Below are 23,024 nucleotides of genomic sequence, written 5' to 3' on the forward strand. Positions count from 1 at the left end.
TTTGTGGGAGAGAGAGTGGTGTGTGTGTGTGTGTTAATGAGAGAGGGAGACAGTGTGTGAGGGAGAGAGGGAGGGAAGGTGCGTCTGTGTCCATTCCTCCAGCCAAATCACAGGTAGGCCTTTGCAAATATGAGCAAATTAGCCATTCAATGCAGTATTCTATTATATACAGTGAACAGTGTGAATTAATGTGTAGGCCTCCCGAGTGGTGCAGCAGTCTTAGGCATTGCATCGCTGTGCTAGCGGCTTCACTACAGATCCGGGTTCGATACCTGGCTGTGTCGCAGCCGGCCGTGATCGGGAGACCAATGAGGCGGCGCACAATTGGCTCAGCGTCGTCCGAGTTAGGGGAGGGTTTGGCCGGCGGGATATCCTAGTCCCATCGCGCTCTAGCGACTCCTGTGGCGGGCCGGGCGCATGCACACTGACATGGTCGCCAGGTGTACGGTGTTTCCTCCGACACATTGGTGCAACGAGCAGTGTGTCAAGAAGCAGTGCGGTTCGGCAGGTCATGTTTTGGAGGACGCATGGCTCTCGACCTTTGCCTCTTCCGAGTCCGTACAGGAGTTGCAGCGATGGGACAAGTCTAACTACCAATTGGACATAACAAAATTGGGGAAAAAGTATAACAACAAATCCATATGTGTTGCATTGAGTGAAAGTGTGAATATCAGTGACAGGTTTTTTGTGTAGCACATGCACATAACGTTCAGAAAACAAGAACAAGTGTCCGGGGGACGGGGCGAACAGTATGCTAGGACACTGAATTGTTCCCCTGTGGTATCGAGATACTACTCTATCATGATACTTGGCCTGGTATCATATCGTTAGTAAAATGTTGGTATCGTGACAACACTAGTGCATGACCACAAATTCTAATTATTCCAAACTTCCAACACCCTGGTTCCTATATCTCACGCGTGCGCACACACACCTCTTTCTTTCCCCTCACTCACACACGTACGCAAACACGTCTGATACTCACAGATATCGTCGATGAATTGTGAGACGCAGGAGCGTACATTAGTGAGGAAGTCATCCTGCTTAACCTCCAGGGCCTCGGCCAGGCCTTCAGTGTCCACGCCAACATACTCTGGGTAGAAAAGGGGCTTCTTCAACTGCCTGCAGAAACTGGGACACGCATTACAAATTGCATGTCACCCATAGACAGGTGGAGAGAGGATGAGAGAAGCACTGCAAATGGCATTTCACCCATAGACAGGAGACACACAATACATAAAATATTACACCTCACACAGACAGACACATTTCAGGTATACAGTGCCTTCAGAAAGTATTTATACCCCTCGACTTATTCCATATTTAGTTGTGTTACAGCCTGAATATAAAGTTGATTAAACACATTTCTCACCCATCTATACACAAAACCCAATAATGTCAAAGTGAAACCCTGTTTCTAGAAAATTGTACACATTTATTGAAAATGAAATACAGAAATATGTAATTTACATAAGTATTAACACCCCTGAGTCAATACTTTGTAAAGCACCTTAGGCAGCGATTACAGATGTGAGTCTTTATGGGTAAGTCTAAGAGCTTTCCACACCTGGATTGTGTAACATTTTCCCATTAGTCTTTTCAAAATTCTTCAAGCTCTGCCATATTGGTTGTTGATCATTGCTAGACAACCATTTTCAGGTCTTGCCATAGATTTTCAATTAAATTTAAGTCAAAGCTAACTTGGCCTATCGAGAACATTCACTGTCTTCTTGGTAAGCAACTCCAGTGTATATTTGGCTTTGAGTTTTAGGTTATTGTCCTGCTGAAAGGTGAATTAATCTCCCAGTGTCTGGTGGAAAGCAGACTGAACCAGGTTTTCCACTAGGATTTTGCCTGTGCTTAGCTTCACTCCGTTTCTTTTTAATCCTGAAAATCTCCCCTGTCCTTAACGATTACAACCATACCCATAACATGATGCAGCCACCACTATGCTTGAGAGTGGTACTCAGTAATGAGTTGTATTGGATTTGCCCCAAACATAACACTTTGTATTCTGGACAAAATGTTAATTGCTTTGCCCCATTTTTTGCAGTATTACTTTAGTGCCTTGTTGCAAACAGGAAGCATGTTTTGAAATATGTTTATTCTGTACAAGCTTCCTTTTTTCCCTCTGTCAATTAGGTTAGTATTGTAGAGTAAGTACAATGTCCTTGATCCATCCTCAGTTCTCCTATCACAGTATTAAATTCTAACTGTTTCAAAGTCACCATTGGCCTCATTGTGAAATTCCTGAGCGGTTTCCTTTTTCTCCGGCAACTGATGTAGGAAGGACGCCTGTATCTTTGTAGTGACTGTGTGGATTGATACACCAACCAAAGTCTAATTAATAACTTCACCATGCTCAAAGGGATATTCAATGTCTGTTTTTTAACCATCTACCAACAAGTGCCCTTTGTGAGGCATTGGAAAACCTTCCTGGTCTTTGTGGTTGAATCTGTGTTTGAAATTCACTGATCGACTGAGGGACCTTAAGAATACAGTGCCCTCCGTAATTATTGGGACAGAGACAACATTCTTGTTGTTTTGGCTCTGTACTGCAGCACATGACTTTCAGGTTAAAGTGCAGAATCCATCTCAGGTGAACTGTTTAGAAATTACAGCACTTCGTGTACATAGTCCCTATTTTGGGGGACCAAAAGTATATGTACAACTTCACTTGTGAATTAAAGTAGTCAAAAGTTTAGTATTTGGTCCCATATTTCTAGGACCCAATGATAACATAAAGCTTGTGACTCTGTGTTTCAGATTATTTGTGCCCAATAGAAATTAGCAGTAAATGTGTTGTCATTTTGGAGTCCATTTTATTGTGAATAAGAATAGAATATGTTTCTAAACACTTCTACATTAATAGGGATGCTACCATGATTATAGACAGTCCTGAATGAATCGTGGATAATGAGTTAGAAAATAAAAAGATGCAGAAATATCATACCCCCAAGACATGCTAACCTCTCACCATTACAATAACAGGGAAGGTTAGCATTTTTATTGGGTATGACATTTGTGCATCCGTAACTCTCACATTCAGGACTGTATATTACCACCTGTAATTTCTAAACGGTTCACCCAATATGGATGAAAATACCCTTAAATTAAAGCTGACAGTCTGCACTTTAACCTCAGTCATTGTATCATTTAAAATACAAAGTGCTGGAGAACAGAGCCAAAACAACATAAAATGTGTCACTGTTCCAAAAATTAAGGAGGGCACTGTAATTGTATGTGTGGGGTACAGAGATGAGGTAGTCATTCAAAAATAATGTTAAACAATAGTATTGCACAGAGTAGTTCATACAACTTACAGTGCATTTGGAAAGTATTCAGACGCCTTGACTTTTTCCACTTTGTTATGTTACAGCCTTATTCTAAAATTGATTCAATTGTTTTTCCCCCCCCCACAATCGACACACAATAGCCCATAATGACTAAGCAAAAACAGGTTATTAGTATTTTTGCAAATGCTTTAAAACTAAACTGAAATTTCACATTTACATAAGTATTCAGACCCTTTACTCAGTACTTTGTTGAAGCACCTTTGGCAGCAGGTATTGGGGCAAAGCAATTAAAACGTTAATTGCTTTGCCCCATTTTTTGCAGTATTACTTTAGTGCCTTGTTGCAAACAGGATGCATGTTTTGAAATATATTTATTCTGTACAAGCTTCCTTTTTTCCCCTCTGTCAATTAGGTTAGTATTGTAGAGTAAGTACAATGTCCTTGATCCATCCTCAGTTCTCCTATCACAGTAAAATAAAAACAGACGATGTAGCTGTACAATTCTAAATCTCAGCCTCTAATCTTCTTGGGTATGACGCTACAAGCTTGGTGTTATGTTCCCCAGTTTCTGTGTGGTGGTTTGTGTATTTTCATGTATGTATTTCAGGAAATGGATTCCTGAAATTCTCTACAAGCAGCTGATTGGTCAGCCCCATTGATGATTGGAGAGCTGACCCCGCCCCCTCGTCAGGACGCAGCTGTCTCCAATTACCAACTCCTTCTGAAGCTTTCTAAGCCAGTGTTCAGTTGCTCAGAAGGGACCAGATGATTGCTGAGAGAGGAGGCTGATGGCTGAGGGTTATAGCATGTTGGTTTTTGCTAAGAGATTTGGTAAATTCGGTGTTCAGAGTTGTGTTAAGTATTGTGTAGTAGCTGATTGGTTAAGCCTGTTGTATGTCAATAGGATGCAGTGTTTTGATTATTGAAATTGTTTGAGTTATTCTGTTTCATTTGTTCCCGAGGGGGAAGGGGAAGGCACCTAGGGAGTGCTTAGGCAAGAGGCCCGCGGGCATACATAACACGTAGTAGTTTACTGTCTATGTACACTAGGAAAGATCTGGGCGGACCATCACCTGTATTTTGGTTAGTGCACCAGGTGGTGCTAGTTAGGTAAGTAGTGGGTAGGCAGGTAAGGTAGGAGAGGGGGCTTTGATATTTACTTTCTTTGCTTTGGTTCCGTCCAGTCCCTTTTCCCCAAACTTACCGTGCGACGGAATAAATTCCCTGCCTTTTGTCATCCTTACTCACTCCTACAGTCCATACCGCTTTCACACCATGGAGAGTTGAGTTATAGCAGGGTGTTGCATTCCCTCTTCCTAGAGGCGTGCGTAACACTTGGCACGCCTGTATTTGGGGAGTTTCTCCCATTCTTCTCTGCGGATCCACTCGAGCTCCATCAGGTTGTATGGGGAGCGTCACTACACAGCTATTTTCAGGTCTCTTCAGAGATGTTTGATCGGGTTCAAGTCTGGGCTCTGGCTGGGCCACTCAATTACATTCAGAGACTTGTCCCGAAGCCACCCCTGCGTTGTCTTGGCTGTGTGTTTAGGGTTGTTGTCCTGTTGGAAGGTAAACCTTCGCCCCAGTCTGAGGTCCTGAGCGCTCTGGAGCAGGTTTTCATCAAGGAGCTCTCTGTACTTTTGGCAAACTCCAAGCAGGCTGTCATGTGCCTTTTACTGAGGAGTGGCTTCTGTCTGGCCACTCTACCATAAAGGCCTGATTGGTGGAGTGCTGCAGAGATGGTTGCCCTTCTGGAAGATTCTCCTAACTCCACAGAGGAACTCTGGTGCTCTGTCAGAGTGACCATCGGGTTCTAGGTCACCTCCCTCACCAAGGCCCTTCTCCCCTGATTGCTCAGTTTGGTCGGGCTGTAGGAAGAGTCTTGGCTGTTCCAAACTTCTTCCATTTAAGAATGATGGAGGCCACTGTGTTCTTGGGTACCTTCAATGCTGCAGAAATGTTTTGGTACCCTTCCCCAGATCTGTGCCCTCGACACAATCCTGTCTCGGGGCTCTACGGACAAATGCATTGATCTCATGGCTTGGTTTCTGCTCTGACATGCATCGTCAACTGTGGGACCTTATATAGACAGGTGTGTGCCTTTCCTTATCATGTCCAATCAATTGAATTAACCACAGGTGGACTCCAATCAAGTTGTATAAGCATCTCAAGGTTGATCCGTGGAAACAGGATGCACCTGAGCTCAATTTCGAGTCTCATAGCAAAGGGTCTGAATACTTATGTAAATGTAATATTTCCGTTTTTTTATTATGGGGTATTGTGTGTCGATTAATGAGGATTCTTTTATTTATTTAATCAATTTTAGAATAAGGCTGTAACGTAACAAAATGTGGAAAAAGTCAAGGGGTCTGAATACTTTCCGTATGCACTTTATTATGTGATTTGTTAAGCAAATGTTTACTCCTGAACTTATTTAGGCTTGCCATAACAGAGGTTGAATTCCTATTGGACACAAGACATTCAAGATTTTCATTAATTTGTAAAAATGTCTAAACATAATTCCACTTTAACATTATGGGGTATTGTGTGTAGGCCAGTGACAAAATCTCAAGTTAATACATTTTAAATTCAGGCTTTAACAACAAAATATGGAAAAGGTCAAGGGGTGGAATACTTTCTGAAGGCACTGTAAACTACAACAATAACTTACTTTTTGCTTGATGATTTGTATGCCTAAACAGCAAATCAGAGAAAAAAATTAACATTTATTAGTTCCAGAAAACAGAACTATTTAGGGACAGCAGGAGATTTTCATGGTAGGATGGTACAGTAGGATGGTACAGTAAATTGCCAGTAGGAAGGTACAGTAAGCTTATTGATGGCTACAAGAAGCATGTATCTGCAGTTATCTTGGCCAAAGTACTAGCTCCGGGGTGACAATTTTGTCTTTATTTTCTAAATTAAAATTGTAAACTTAAGTTTACAAAAATAAAATTGGTTCTGCAATGTTGAAAATCCAACAATGTGTGGCGACCAAAACTGTTGGAATTTCAAACTTATTTTAGAAGAAATAGAAAATTATTTAGGAAAAGTGTAAAGGTGCCAATATATTTGGCCGCAACTGTATATCCATTGTATGGCTGAATATATTATTATTTAAAAACATTTTGTTAAATTAAAACGATCAAATGAAAAACCACACACTGACCTCTAGGAAGTGGAATGGGTCGTTCTCCTGGGCGAGGTTCTGGATTCTGCTATGGACATCCTGCAGACGAGCGTGGTCCTTTGCCACCTTGGCTATGTTCCGCTGGATGTTGGGGCCACACTCGCTCTCTTGGGAGCGGGTACAGTCCCTTAAGGCTGTGAGGAAGCCCTCTAGGTGGACCTGTAACTCCTCCCCCACCGCCATGATCCGCTGGTCCGAGTCCTCCAGGAACTTCTGCACAGGGAGAGGGTTGAGAGATATGGGTGTGCGTGTTGTGACGACCCTGAATTTTTCTGAACCGTCTCAGTGCTTCTCCTTCCAATAGAGCGCTTTTCCTTTAATTCTCAATTAAATAGCCAGCATCAGCTGTGCAAAAGTGGGGTTGTGATGGAAACGTGAATAAGGATGTGGTCAACCCTCAGTTCTGAAGCGTCTCTCTTCCGTTTGTTGTGTTGCTTTAAAAGTGTGCTTTGTGTAGCCTAATAGCAAGTTTTAACCAGGACTGGATCCACTCTTTGCGTCTGTGGACTACACCTCTCCATTGTTCTTCGTGGCCTTTCTCCGCTGGAGATCTGTCGGCAGATTGGCTTGTCTGACTGACCGACTGACTACAACCTTTTTTGTATACGGTATTTCATTTGTTTTGGTGTGATGTATACCGTGATGATTTATGTAGTTAGTTGTAGTTGAGGACTTATTAAGATGTGATACGCTTTATAAGTGTGTGTGGGAAAATATTTGTTATTTTGATTGTATGATTGACACTGGGTTTACGCTACACTGGGATGAACGGACAAACATTGCGTGACTAAGGTCACTTGAGTTCCCTAAACTTGTTTACCGGGCTGGACTCTTTTTAGGCCCGAGGTACAGGACATTTCTGGAGGAACCAGAGCTGTTTAGAGCTCATTATTTGTTATATTGTTGTGTGTGTGATCATTTATGTTAGTAATACAACCACGCAAAAGAATACAGTTGTTTTGTAAGTTCTTTCCAATGTTTAAAGGGTTTATGAAAAGTGTATTTCCATCCTGACTTTTACATGAGTCCTTTGTATTGGTGTAGACTTGACGGACCATATGGGACTCATTCCCTCCCAAACCAAAAGGAGAAACCAATATTTTGTCTGGTAGGCACAACCTACCTGGCACCCCTATAAACGATAACCTCAAGTCAAAACCGTTACAGTGTGTTTAACCAGAGAAAACCAATTAATCAGTGCCCAAAGTTTCTCTTCATCTGCCACTAAAGTAAAACGCATGAAAATGTACAACTCTGAACAAACAAATACATGACATCTTACATTATGATAAGAGTCCGGGTCGGTACTCAGAAAGTGTCTCAGAATAGGAGTGCCGATCTAGGATTAGGCCCCCCTCCCCGTCCATATAATCATATTCATTCAGTCTACAAGACAAAACATATCCTGGATCAGCACTCTCACCTTGTTAATTTGTTCCTCCTCTTTCTGCTCCTGGAGAGATTTTTCTGCTTTGCTCAACTTCCTGCCAACCTTCTGTAGCTGGGTCTCCAGAATGCCCTTAGGGACCAGAGAGAGAGAGGGGGAGAAACCGAGGAGGAGTTTGGGGGGAGAAGAGAGAGGAGGAGATTGGGTGTTAGGGGGGAGCGAGAGAGAGTTAGGGGGAGAACCAGTGTTACCTACATTCACTATGACAACAAGACTATAGTGAGGGTAAATGGTGAACTGAACTGGAAATGTCTCCCTCTCTCTCATTGGTTAAGACAAGTCACTTCTGGAAATGGGTTGAACAAGTCATTCAAACAGTGAGATCACAAGTTTTGATGAGTCCTAAATTACACGCTACTTTATAGTTTACTACTTTTGACCAGAGCCCTATGGGATAGCTTTCTTGCCACTATAGGGAATAGAGTGCCATTTGGGACTCACAAATTGTCTCATTAGCTCAATCATGTCAGACTAGTGACAACAATACAATGATATTCACCTGCGTTCTAGACTCAATAGTCATTCTGTTGCAGCCTAGTCTAGGCCACAGAGGTGTGGTCTTTGTATCTCTGTGTTTCACTGTTGAGTGTGTTTGTTTACCTTTTGTTTGATTGAAAGTAATAGGGGGTATATTCTTCTTGCTTGTGAGTGTGTTCTAGCAGAGCTTTTACAGACTTGCCAACCCTGTCCAACTTTTTAGAGTACCAGAAGCGCCGAATTGGGGTTCTCTTTCCCCCGCACGCTTATGCTGTTTGTGTATGATCGCAATTACAGAATTGTACCAAATCAAGTCTATAAAAGGTTAGAATACTTTCTTGACAGCATTCCATTTACACATATGGTAAAAGTCACTAGCAAGAGAATTAGAAAGAACACAAAGGGTCTTTATTCTTGGAGTTATTTTATTAAACAAATAAGTTATTTGTTTAGGTACAAATGTACAAACGTTTTATCCACAATAATTTTTTTTCAACTCTGAAATGATAAGAACAACAAATGTTTGAAGCAGAGCATCAGTATCAAATAAACATAAAAACGAAAAAGCTATGATAGGAAACAGTGGGTGAGAAATCTTCTGGAGACCTTCAAATGTTCAGGAAATAATTTCCTTAACAGATTTGCCTGGTAGCTAGCAGATTTAGCTTTACACAGCAGGGCATCAGGGTAGACTTCTCTGTGGCAAACAGTTCCTCTGGCAATCATTGAAACCTTCTTGGTAACGAGAGCACTCAGCATGTCTGTACTGAGGGAGGCTCTGTACCGGGTTTTGTTCTTGGAAACGAGACTGAATATTCGTTCGCAGTCTGCATCGCAGTGGAATATAACCAATATCCCCAGCATCACATCCGAAAGGTGGGAGTAGACAAGGCTGGCCCCCCCCTTTTCATTGTGCCGATTTCTCTCCAGGCCTGATCCGTGCGCATGTTAACCAGACTCTGCTAAAAAGGTTGTCGCCTGATCAATAGAGGCTCCCTCAGGAATAATGCATGGAAAGCGTGCCATGAAAAAGTTTAGGGATGAGAACTGCCTGTTGGCAATATCAGCGACCACTGCATGCTAGTGGAGCACATCTCCAAATGCAAATTTCAGCAACATGTAGTCTACTGCAGAATAAAATAAGTTTCTGACATCTGCATAGGTCTTCAGATCCAGCTTGCCTTGGCCCCCAGGTTTAGTCTCTATAGTAGAGGAACGCTTGTCACCTCTCAAACAGGTCCAATCACTAGGGCCAGCTCACAAGTATTAGCTTTTTAGACACGGTTCCTAATTAACACTAAAAGCAAAATCATTTTGAAAACATAAACAAAAATAAATGAATGCATCGACAGACCGCAAATTGGCTACACAGAGTTTAAGTAGGTTACCGCAAAGGGAATCTGTATGCTGTCGCTAGAATAGTCCAGTATTTCAGCCTATGTAAAAGGTGCCTATTGGATTTCTTTGCTGCACTAACATCATTTCAGATTTTCGAAATTGAGAAAATCTCAAATCTAGTGCAAAGACATTTTAGAAGCCTTGCCTCTATAGCTAATACCGGACACTCATGTATTCTTCATTGCTCAGTCTTCTAAACTCCCGACTCCATTTAATGCCAAGATGTTTATATTTACTTTTGATTATACTTTTGTAATGCTTTTTGTGACGTGGATCATAATTACAGTTAGTCTATCAGGTTGCATGATCCTCGTAACGTTACGTGGAAAATACAACTAATGGGACGCAGAATTAAATGTATATCACACTTTCTTTCACTAGCAAATGCGAGTGAACTGCTGGCACTTTAGAGCCCACTGAATGACCATCTCATGTTCGCTAACGTTAGCTTGAAACAATTAGTGTTTACCTTTCCACAACACACGGAGTCAAAAAGGGATTTGTCCACGTGTTTACGTACAGCTGACAGTCGGCAAACTCAGCATCCCAACAAACAGGAGGAGGGGCAGACACGTCGAATAATGATGTATTAATCTCCATGTCCGTTGACACAAACTCCGTACTCTCGAGAATCGGGATGTTAGATTTACTCAGTGGACTTTATATGCAGGTACGAGATCCGAGTTAAAAGTACGCAGAAATGAATAAGGCCTGATTTAAAAAAAAAATATATATATATATATATATATATATATTTTTTTTTTTTAAATCAGGCCTTATTCATTTCTGCGTACTTTTAACTCGGATCTCGTACCTGCATACATGGACAGAGAATTGCATAGTTGGTACGCAAAATGAGTGCATTTTGGCAGGTCTGCTTTTACCTTCAGATCTTTCATGATGTTCTTTGGTTTTTGGAGTGCTACATTTAGGCATGTACATCACCCTCCTGACTAGTAGACCAACCAACAGAGACCTCTTAACGCTACCCCTCTTCCTACAATCATTGTAATTTAGGTTCCAACTCTAGAGCCTTTACCTTCAGACCCTTCATGGTGTTCTTCAGGGTCTTGATGGTGTGTCCGGCGTGGCCCCCCTCTATGGTACAGGCATTACAGACACACACCCTGTCGTCCATGCAGTAGTAGCGGTACATCTCATCATGTTCGGGACACTTCCTCTTCCTCAGGTCTCCCAGGGGCTCAGTCAGGGGGTGCTCCCTAAATGCAGGTAGCTCCAGGTGGGGCTTCACATGCTCCTGACACAAGAAAAAAAAGTAATGTTTGAAAATAAATATATATTTGTGAGGCACTATGTCAATCAATCATTAGGGGAGTTTTGTATGACCAACGCAAACGTGGCCAAAGACATGACTGAAACAGGAACCAACTTGTCCATAATTCTAAAGCTTACAGAGGTCACAAATGAAAGTGATACTTGAGACCTCTAACCAATTAAATTGTACACAGGCTATGTTTAATGTTTGTGTGTGTGATATGGGGGTATAGAAAAGTTTTTGACATTTATAAAGAAAAACTTGTATTAACAATCGCAGCAGTGTAAAGTACTTAAGAAAAAATACTTTAAAGTACTACTTAAGTAATATTTTGGTATCTGTACTTTACTATTTATATTTGACAACTTTTACTTCACTACATTTCTAAAGAAAATAATGTACATTTTACTCCATATATTTTCCCTGAGGCCTAAAAGTGCTCGTTACATTTTGCATGCTTAGCAGGAGAGGAAAATGGTCAAATTCACACACCTATCAAGAGAACATCCCTGGTCATCCCTACTGCCTCTGATCTGGGGGATTCACTAAACACAAATACATATTTTGTAAATTATGTCAGAGTTTTAGAGTGTGCCCCTGGCTATCGGTAAATAAAAACAAGTCAACGGTGCTGTCTGATTTGCTTTATATAAAGGAATTTGAAATTATTAATACTTTTACTTTTGATACTTAAGTATATTTAGAAACAAATACTTTTAGACTTTTACTCAAGTAGTATTTTACTAGGTGACTCACTTTTACTTGAGTAACTTTCTATTAAGGTATCTATTCTTTTACTCAAGTATGACAATTGGATACTTTATCACCAATGAATCACAGCTCTGTTGATATGAGCCTTGCTGATGAAAAACCACTAGTCCGACTTTCGGTTGTCACAGATGCACCTCCACAGACTTCACTCGCCGACTTTCGTCTACATTCAGCTTAGTTAGCCTTAGTGCTCGAACACACCCAATGTGTTGAGAATACTAAACGTAGACTTAGATAGCGGAATAATGTTGGAATATTTCTGCTCCACAGTGCTTTGCCAAGGGTGCCATACATTAACATATTTGGAATTATGGGTGCTGAATAGCAATATTCCATGTATGGGCCTCCTATATCTTTACCTGACACATGGACACCTCGCATTTCAGACACGTCTTCACCGCAACCACCGCTCCTCCAGCCCCGGGAGCTCCAGGTTCCCCTTTCCCCGCCTCGCTAATGTCCACTGGACGGCAGTAGTCACAGGGCACGGACACAGGGGTCTTGGCTGTTGCCGGGCGGCCACCATCTGGTTGTTGTGATCTTGACAACGCTGCCTGGACATCATAGTGACAGCACAGAGAAAGGACAAGGAATAGAGTACGCTGTGTTTTGTGGGAGACCTATAGGCTATGAATCAGTAGAGTAGGCTATTGTAGAGATTAATTCTCCTAAAACTAAGGTCCTCATCACAGTGACAGGCCTATAAAATAGCAAAAATATATCAAATTAATGGCATTAGGTAATCACGATTAATCAACATTTTTGAATTTGCTCATATTTGGCCCTAAATAAATATTTTTCCATTTCAAACACAGTGCATTGAATTACAGGCATATTATGCTTTGATTGTAAGGGACGGAAACACTAAATGATCTACATCAGAATGTTTTAATAGCATTTTTCACCACAGACAAAGTCACTAACATACAGCTTATTAATGGTCCCAGTGTTTAAGTAGGCCTACTCCCTCTCATTAATGTCATTGAAGTTTAATTCGCGCACAGCACATCACACACTCTCTCTCACACACCCACACCTTCAAGTACTGTTAAAGCTTCAGGCCTTCTAAATGAGTGTGACTATTGGAAAAAAGAACTGGCTCTATGGATACAAAGAGCTTTTAAACTTGTCCAACAATGTTATGAAAACACTAACTATCTGCACTGTTCAAATAATCCACTCACACACATCCTATCAGATACACACACACACACACACACACACACACACACACACACACACACACACACACACACACACACACAATCATACACTGTTGCATATGCAGCCTACCTTTGAAGCATCTCTTTGAGTAGCCTATTCCATTTCAGTCCTTCCTGTGCCATCCAAATGTGCACAGGAAGGTCAAGTTATCTGGTTGGCTAGCAAAGTAACATTACTAGCTAAACAATGTTGCTTGTTTAGCAACTTCAAGGTCATTTATAACGGCCCGCGACATGAGCACGAATCCGCAGCAGAAGGAAAACATAGCTCCAGTAATATTAGCCAAAACTTTTACGATTTTGCCTAGAGGCACAGTCTTCAGCGATGTAGCTGAAGGCGCAAGCATTGACTGTAGCTGCGTTTTGTTCTACGCTTAACCCCCTAGGTTCAATGCAGTGAAAGGTGACGGAGCTAGAGCAGTGTTTGTCATCCCGATCGTCTGTAGCATCCGAACAGTTTATGACCCCTCTGTGGAAAGATGAGACTCTCACGGACACGTTTGTGTTCTCCGTTTTGCTTTACGACCCCCACAAGCATCTTGGGACTTGTCTGAAGTAAGTACAGACGATCTGCCAACTTTTGTCTTTAGCGTCTGAACAGTTTGGGCTACACACTAACCCTCTGTGGAAAGGCGAGTCTTTCACAAACACGTTTATATGTCGGTTGTTTTGCTCTAGGACACCCACAGGCCTCACAAGACTAGTCGGAAGTTCCCCAGGACCAGTTGAAAGAAATACATGGAAGTATATATGGAGACTGTGACAAAAAGAAGGGGTTAAATACATGTAGAAAAAAATGACATATATAGGACAGACACTTCAGAACAAACTTCCTTTAGATTTTTATTTGTTATTTTTGGGGGGGGGGAGACAATCAATTGTTCCACGCAGGGGTGCAACTTTCACTGGGGACGGGGGACGGGGGCATGACCACCCCACATTCTCAAATTGCATTTGTCCCCCCCAGTTTTATCATTGCACTGTGATGCAAAAAGTGGCATTGGTATGCTTTAGGACCATGCGGACACATCAGAGCGGTCGGGTAGACTCTTTGGCAGTTTCAGCCGGCTGGATTTAGGACTGCGCGGACATCACAGAGTGTGCGAACAGAGGCAGCTATATTAAAAAGTATGGGGTCACTTAGAAATGTCTTTGTTTTTGAAAGAAAAGCACGTTTTTGGTCTATTAAAATTTCAAATTGATCAGAAATACAGTGTAGACATTAACCTGTTAGGGCTAGGGGGCAGCATTTGCACGTCTGGATAAAAAAAATGTACCCGATTTAATCTGGTTACTAATCCTACCCAGTAACTAGAATATGCATATACTTATTATATATGGATAGAAAACACTCTAAAGTTTCTAAAACTGTTTGAATGGTGTCTGTGAGTATAACAGAACTCATTTGGCAGGCAAAACCCTGAGACATTTTCTGACAGGAAGTGGATACCTGATGTGTTGTATTGACTTTAAACCTATCCCATTGAAAAACACAGGGGCTGAGGAATATTTTGGCACTTCCTATTGCTTCCACTAGATGTCACCAGCCTTTACAAAGTGTTTTGAGTCTTCTGGAGGGAGATCTGACCGAACAAGAGCCATGGAACGATGATGTCCCATTAGACACCTGGCGCGCGAGTTCATGTTGGGTACCCTCGTTCCAATACGTTATAAAAGAGTATGCATTCGTCCACCTTGAATATTATTCATGTTCTGGTTAAAAAAGGCCCTAATGATTTATGCTATACAACGTTTGACATGTTTGAACGAACGGAAATATATTTTTTCCCCTCGTTCATGACGAGAAGTCCGGCTGGCTTAGATCATGTGCTAACAAGACGGAGATTTTTGGACATAAATGATGAGCTTTTTTGAACAAAACTACATTCGTTATGGACCTGTGATACCTGGAAGTGACATCTGATGAAGAGAATCAAAGGTAATGGATTATTTACATAGTATTTTCGATTTTAGATCTCCCCAACATGACGTCTAGTCTGTATCGCAACGCGTATTTTTCTGGGCGCAGTGCTCAGATTATTGCAAAGTGTGATTTCCCAGTAAGGTTATTTTTAAATCTGGCAAGTTGATTGCGTTCAAGAGATGTAAATCTATAATTCTTTAAATGACAATATAATATTTTACCAATGTTTTCTAATTTTAATTATTTAATTTGTGACGCTGACTTGACTGCCGGTTATTGGAGGGAAACGATTTCCTCAACATCAATGCCATAGTAAAACGCTGTTTTTGGATATAAATATGAACTTGATAGAACTAAAAATGCATGCATTGTCTAACATAATGTCCTAGGAGTGTCATCTGATGGAGATTGTAAAAGGTTAGTGCATCATTTTAGCTGGTTTTATGGTTTTGGTGACCCTGTCTTTGACTTGACAAAACATTACACACAACTCTTGTAAATGTACTGTCCTAACATACTCTAAATTTATGCTTTCGCCGTAAAACCTTTTTGAAATCGTAAAACGTGGTTAGATTAAGGAGATGTTTATCTTTCAAATGGTGTAAAATAGTTGTATTTTTGAAAAATTAGAATTTTGACATTTATTTGGATTCAAATTTGCCACTCTTGAAATGCACCTGCTGTTGATGGAGTGCACCACGGGTGGCACGCTAGCGTCCCACCTAGCCCATAGAGGTTAAATGTTGAAAATTACTTTTGTAGCTGGAAACAGCAGGCACGTTGTGTTAGCTAATCCAAGTTAATAATTTTAAAAGGCTAATTGATCATTAGAAAACTCTTTTGAAATGATGTTAAAACAGCTAAAAACTGTTGTTCTGATTAAAGAAGCAATATACCTGGCCTTCTTTAGACTAGTTGAGTGTCTGGAGCATCAGCATTTCTGGGTTCGATTACATGCTCAAAATGGCCAGAAACAAAGAACTTTCTTCTGAAACTCGTCAGTCTATTCTTGTTCTGAGAAATGAAGGCTATTCCATGCGAGAAATTTCCAAGAAACTGAAGACTGTACAACGATGTGTACTACTCCCTTCACAGGACAGCACAAACTGGCTCTAGAAAGAGGAGTGGGAGGCCCCAGTGCACCACTGAGCAAGAGAACAAGTACATTAGTGTGTCTAGTTTGAGAAACAGACGCCTCACAAGTCCTCAACTGGCAGCTTCATTAAATAGTACCCGCAAAACACCAGTCTCAACGTCAACAGTGAATAGGCGACTCCGGGATGCTGGCCTTCTGTAATGGAAATTATATGATTAAAGGTTTAACTAAATGATTTCACCCTGAAAATGTATAACCGAGTGATTATAAGGTTAATGTACTAATGTGTGTGCATGGGACAAGCTGAGACATTAATATGTAGCAATGTAAGTGAGACGTTCAAGGAGAAGGGGAACTATTAACAGACAGCAGACAACTTGTGACCACGGAGGAACTGATAACAGGAAGAAGGTCTCCGTGTCCCGGGGAGGGGAGAAACTTTGAGGCTACAGTAGATTAGGTCCCAGGTGCAAGATATGATAAAAAAATGTATGTGTTGTAGAAAAGTTTGTAAACTGCATCGTCAGTGTTAGAGAAGAGGGGCATTTGTATGACAATGTGTAATAAAAAAGGCTGTGTGCATTGTATGGATTTTAGAGCTCTCGTAAATACATGTTCTGATCATTGTAGGCTGGGTCTCAGTCTGTTTCTTTCAACTGGAACCTTACACCTTCTGGTATACAAAAGGAGTAGTTAAATTGAAGTTCGATTTAAGAACATTGATAACTTAATTCCCGTAACACCTTCTAGGCAGAGTTGCAAAGAAAAAGCCATATCTCAGACTGGCCAATAAAAATAAAAGATTAAGATGGGCAAAAAAACACAGACACTGGACGGAGATATGGCTTTTTCTTTGCAACTCTGCCTAAAAGGCCAGCAGTTCGGAGTCGCCTCTTCACTGTTGACGTTGAGACTAAACAATATTTATATTTTTGATAATGTGGGAATGGTCAGTGGGTATTTAAAGAACAATCCTGTCGAAGTTGTTGTATTTTGTGACATCAGGAAAGGCAGTAGGACAAGATAACGGTATCTCTGGAAGTGTACATTCCTCAGTTATTAGTTGTCTACCTCAATGTTGTATAAAATGAATGAGTAAATACGAAACTATTTGTGAAAAGATGTAATGTGATGTTAGCCTTCTAAACGAGAAAATTGACTGTAGTCGATAAGATATGAAGATATCGGAAGAGTTAATTTGGGAAATAAAAGACCAAACATTTTCCCGTGGTGCCCCGACTTCCTAGTTAAAGTTACATGATTAGTTTAAATCGCATAATTAAATTACACAGAGAATTGATTTGATAATATACAGTCTTCACATTTAATGATTGTCAACGACACAACACTAGCATTTATAGCGGCTAAGAATTGCAGTAATTGGAAGGTTGGTTATCCTCACGCAATGTCACAATAGATGGAAGAAATGTGATGCATCACTAGATTTGATTTATTACAAGATTAAGCGTATACTGTGCAACTTTCGTAAGTTCTGGATGCCTTATATGGAATACTGTACGACAAAAGGAGTCTATTGAAAACATGCCCACGTCAGGAGAGATACCTATTTAGGCAATCCCTAGCTGCTGGGAGGCTCAGTCCTGGCCCTGGGGGTCTGCCATACTGTTGGTTGTCACTCTGGCCTTGAAGTAACACACCTGAAACCAATAATAAATGTTTCACTAAGATCCTAAAGCTGAGTGGGTGTGTTGGGGTGCTGCAGGGTGGTGGACCCCTAGGGGCAAGACGGGGTGATCCAGCTATATTGTGTGCAAGTAAAAAGAGCACTACAGTACTATTAGGCCTGTGATCTGAATTACAGTGCCCTCCGTAATTATTGGTAAGTCATTTATTTTTCAGCTCAATACACCAAGTTTGGATTTGAAAACAAACAATGACTATGAAGTCAAGGTACGTACTGTCAGGTTTAATTTGAGGTTTAATTTGAGGGTATTTTCATCCATATCGGGTGAACTGTTTAAAAATTACAGCACTTTTTGTACATCGTCCCCTCATTTTAGGGGAACAAAAGTAATTCAGACACCCTGCCAGGTTATGTCCCCCCCTCTTCTAAAACAAAAGTTGCGCCCCTGGTTCCATGTGGTGAAGCTGTTATTCAATAGGTTTGTATGAGCTAATAGCAGTAAGGCCAAAAATATTTTTTCATCAAATAATTAGATGTAATTCGATTTTATTTCAAGGGGTCTTAAAATTCAAAAAGCAAAATGATCCTTGGTAAGACAAGCTTAAAACAATTCCATATAGCTTAGTAGAACCCCCCCGGCTTAGACTCTTATGGGTTAAAAGGGCCAATGCGGAAACACGTGCGTTTAAAAGGTTTCGTGCGGTGAACAAATGGAGACGCAATTAACGACGTCAAAAAGAATTACGTCGATAAACATCACGCATTAACTTTGACAGTCCTACTATAAAACTGATCTACTTTACTTTTCTGCTTTTAGCACAACTTCTGTGACCAAGCGCCATATGTATCAAGCGTCTCAGAGTATGTGTGCTCATCCAGGCTTGAAAAGGTAAAACTGATCCTAGATCAGCACTACTACCCAGACGCTTTGTGAATATGGCCCCAGACTACACATACCTGTCCCCGGAGGCGGTAGTCGTCGGCGATGTTGGCCAGCTTGAAGTTCTTCTGCAAGGCCGCGGAGCAGCGGTGGCTCTCGCGACACTCTGGGCAACGGAAGCGACCTCTCTCTGCCTGGCGTTTGAGGCGGCGGACGCAGAGGAGGCAGAAGTTGTGGCCGCAAGGCAGCAGGTGGGGGTCCTGGAACAGGTCCAAGCACACGGGACAGGTGAGCTCGTCTGCTAGAACAGTGGACTGATCCATGGAGGTAGCCATGATGGGAAGGGAAAAGGGGAGGGGGGGAAGCTGATAGATGGGAAGAAAAAGGGGGAAAGAATGGGAGCTGAGCTGATGTGAGAGGGAGAAGAGCCGAGGTATGTGTGGTTTGGTCACAGTAGCTGTAGGGTAGTAGAAACAAAATAATTTAGTAAGATGTTAAGAGATATCATAAAATTAAACGTTGATAGTTCATATCCCTCTAATATAAAACATGGTTATTGGAGTATTCCGAGGTGATCAGATAATTAGTAACACATTTGGCAATTTAAAGCAGAACTAGATTTAAACTTTTAAATTTTAATTTCCAATAAACGCTGTTGATGTTGTAAGAAAAGTGTAAGAGATGAGTCACCCAGCTCTGAACTTGCTGACAAAACCTAAAGTTCAAAAAGTAATTTGTGGTCGTAGTTGAATATCTGCTGGGGTGTATTCATTAGGTTGATAATGTTGCAAAACGTTTTGCAACTGAAACCGTTTACTCCAAAGGGAAAACATTTTCCCTTGGAAAACCAGTTACTATTAGACAAATGAATGTTGGTCCCTCCAGGTTTCGTTCAGTTTGCGTCTGTTTGTCATGAAAAGTAAACGGTTTCGTTGCAAGACGTAACGAACAGGGATAGAAATTAAGCTAGCCCCCTAGCCATGGCTACTTTTCAGACAGGACTAGAACAGTAGAAACTGTGCACAACTAGCCCACCGGCTAGTGAAAATGTGTATTTTCAAATATTGCATGACAAAAGAAATTGGCTAATTTCAATTCTGATAGTAGCCTCATAACTCACCACTACATACAGTGCATTCGTTAAGTATTCAGACCCTTGACTTTCACACAATGTTACATTACAGCCTTATTCTAAAATGTATTAAATCGTTTTCTCCCATCTCCATCGACACACAATATCCCATAATGACCAAGCCAAAAACAGTTTTTTTGAAATGTTTGCTGATTTATAAAAAATGTAAATACCTTATTTACATAAGTATTTAGACCCTTTGCTATGAGACTTGAAATTGAGCTCAGGTGCATCCTGTTTCCATTGATCATCCTAGAGATGTTTCTACAACTTGATTGGAGTCCACCTGTGGTAAACTGAATTGAAGGTCCCCAAGAACACAGTTGCCTCCATCATTCTTAAATGGAAGAAGTTTGTAAACACCAAGACTCTTCCTAGAGCTGGCATCGCGGCCAAACTGAGCAATCCGGGGAAGAAGGGCCTTAGTTAGGGAGGTGACCAAGAACCTGATAGTCACTCTGACAGAGCTCCAGAGTTCCTTTGTGGAGACGGGAGAACCTTTCAGAAGGTCAACCATCTCTGCAGCACTCCACCAATCAGGCCTTTATGGTAGAGTGGCCAGATGGACACCACTCCTCAGTAAAAGGCACATAACAACCCGCTTGGAGTTTGACAAAAGGCAGCTAAAGGACTTGCAGACCATGAGAAACAAGATTATCTGGTCTGATGAAACCAAGATTGAACTCTTTGGCCTTAATGTCAAGCGTCACGTCTGGATGAAACCTGGCACCCTCCCAACAGTGAAGCATGGTGGTGGCACCATCATGCTGTGGGGATGTTTATCCATTGGCATGGACTGGGAGACTAGTCAGGATCGAGGAAAAGATGAACGGAGCAAAGTACAGAGGGATCCTTGATTAAATCCTGCTCCAGAGCACTCAGGACCTCAGACAGGTTCACCTTCCAACAGGACAATGACCCTAAGCACACAGCCAAGACAACGCAGGAGTGGATTTGGGACAAGTCTCTGAATGTCCTTGAGTGGCCCAGCCAGAGCCCGGACTTGACCCTGATCTAACATCTCTGGAGAGACCTGAAAATAGCTGTGTAGCGAAGCTCCCCATCCAACCTGACAGCGCTTAAGAGAATCTGAAAAGAATGGGTGAAACTCCCCAAATACTGGTGTACCAAGCTTGTAGTGTCACACCCAAGAAGACTCAAGGCTGTAATCGCTGCCAAAGGTGCTTCAACAAAGTACTCAGTAGTAAAGGGTCTGAATACTTATGTAAATAATATTTCAGTGTTTTATTTTTCATACATTTGCTAAAATGTCTCAACCTTTTTTTGCTTTGTCATTATTGGGTATTGTCTGTAGATTGAGGGGGGGGGGGGGGCGATGTAATGCATTTTAGAATAAGGCTGTAACGTAACAAAATGTGGAGAAAGTCAAGGGGTATGAATACTTTCTGAATACACTGTACATGACATCTCCCTTTCTTTAGATGCACCGTAGCTAGCTAACTCTTTCAACGTCAACGATACTGGAGACATCTAGCTACGTATTGTATGCAAGTGCAATGGCTCAAAACAAAAGCAGTTGAGTTCAAATCTATTTATATTATAAATAGAATACGCTGACCTACATGGAATGTTGTAGTTTAGAGCGCTAACGTTAGCTATCTAGCTAAAGTTAATTAATTAGCTAGCTATTATAGGTGGCATAATAGCAGCGCAAGCGCACCTTGTGGCGCTAGGCGTTGACAATACAAACATTGCCGCACATACCTTACGTCTATAACAGAAAACACCGTATTTCACAAATTCTTAATTAGCCTCTCTCATTCCTTGCCATACCGGAATCTCCAATGAACACGATTCAGGCACTTACAATTGTTCTTCGACCATTCTTTCCATGGAACCGAAAGTGAACTCTCTCGTGACCTCGTGACGCTGCGGGCAAGCTGACAGTGTCACGTGAATAGAATGTCAAACTTGCATATTTAAATGGTTGTATGCATTTTGTTGCCAAGATATAGCTTCAAATCAGTCCAGAACACCTCATTATGCAAACTACAAAATACGTGGTCAATGGATTCCGTTTCAAGTTCACTAGTTAACATCAGGTATAAATTTAGAAATCAAGCTATTACACGGGTAGAATCTATGGATAATCTTAACGGAGACCTTTACTTTGTTTGTCACCATAAATGTGTGTGGAGTGAGCCGAACAAGGCGTCAGTACACGTCAAACGATGGAGTCCAAAAAGCTCTCGTGGAACTTTTTCCAGCCACAAAGTATAAATTTGCTATATCGTTAACATTTTAGTCTTCATTTCAGGTTAGGGTTACTCCTAAGGTTAGCATTGTGGTTAAGTTTAAAATCAGATTGTATGAAAATAAATTGCATCACTGCCTGGTACGGCAATTGCTCGGCCTTCTGACCGCAAGGCACTATAGAGGGTAGTGCGTACGGCCCAGTACAGCACTTGGGCTAAGCTACCTGCCATCCAGGACCTCTACACTAGGCGGTGTCCGAGGAAGGCCCTAAAAACTGTCAAAGATCCCAGTCATAGACTGTTCTCTCTACTACCGCGTGGCAAGCGGTACCTGAGTGCCAAGTCTAGGACAAAAAGGCTTCTCAACAGTTTTTACCCCCAAGCCATAAGACTCCTGAACAGGTAATCAAATGGCTACCCGGACTATTTGCATTGTGTGCCCCCCCACCCCTCTTTTACGCTGCTGCTACTCTGTTCATCATATATGCATAGTCACTTTAACTATACATTCATGTACATACTACCTCAATTGGGCCGACCAACCAGTGCTCCCGCACATTGGCCAACCGGGCAATCTGCATTGTGTTCCGCCACCCGCCAACCCCTCTTTTACGCTACTGCTACTCTGTTCATCATATATGCATAGTCACTTTAACCATATCTACATGTACATACTACCTCAATCAGCCTGACTAACCGGTGTCTGTATGTAGCCTCGCTACTTTTATAGCCTCGCTACTGTATATAGCCTGTCTTTTTACTGTTGTTTTATTTCTTTACTTACCTATTGTTCACCTAATACCTTTTTTGCACTATTGGTTAGAGCCTGTAAGTAAGCATTTCACTACAACACACCTGTTGTATTCGGTGCACGTGACAAATAAACTTTATGGAGATTAACATTGTACAATTTGCGCCAACATGTCAACTGCATGAATTTTACAAAAATCATGTCGGTCCTGAAGTTTTGACTGCAGTTGACTCAGAGATAGATACTAGGGGTGTGCTGACATGGCCGTATTCGTAATCGTATCCGTAAATTGACAGTTGATA

General features: G+C 41.5%; 1 protein-coding gene across 2 annotated transcripts in view; it reads right to left on the reverse strand.

Annotated features, from left to right (window-relative positions):
- LOC106608974 (E3 ubiquitin/ISG15 ligase TRIM25) overlaps positions 1–21,665 on the reverse strand; it is a 39,092-nt gene extending 17,427 nt beyond the window's left edge. Inside the window, exons 1-8 of one of the 2 annotated variants that reach the window (XM_014207255.3) lie at positions 21,584–21,665; positions 18,701–19,080; positions 12,215–12,409; positions 10,848–11,066; positions 7,910–8,005; positions 6,466–6,699; positions 5,968–5,990; positions 986–1,131 (exon numbers count right to left, since the gene is read on the reverse strand). In XM_014207255.3, coding sequence (XP_014062730.2) covers positions 986–1,131; positions 5,968–5,990; positions 6,466–6,699; positions 7,910–8,005; positions 10,848–11,066; positions 12,215–12,409; positions 18,701–18,958 — 1,171 coding nt within the window. In that variant the 5' untranslated portion in view covers positions 18,959–19,080; positions 21,584–21,665. Of the gene's footprint in view, positions 1–985; positions 1,132–5,967; positions 5,991–6,465; positions 6,700–7,909; positions 8,006–10,847; positions 11,067–12,214; positions 12,410–18,700; positions 19,081–21,480 lie in introns of both variants that reach the window. The other variant, XM_014207257.3, reaches the window with a different exon arrangement.
- Positions 21,666–23,024: the final 1,359 nt, after the last annotated feature.

This window comes from Salmo salar, chromosome 07 (genome assembly GCF_965601325.2).
Source record: "Salmo salar chromosome 07, fSalSal1, whole genome shotgun sequence".
NCBI classification, from domain to species: domain Eukaryota; kingdom Metazoa; phylum Chordata; class Actinopteri; order Salmoniformes; family Salmonidae; genus Salmo; species Salmo salar.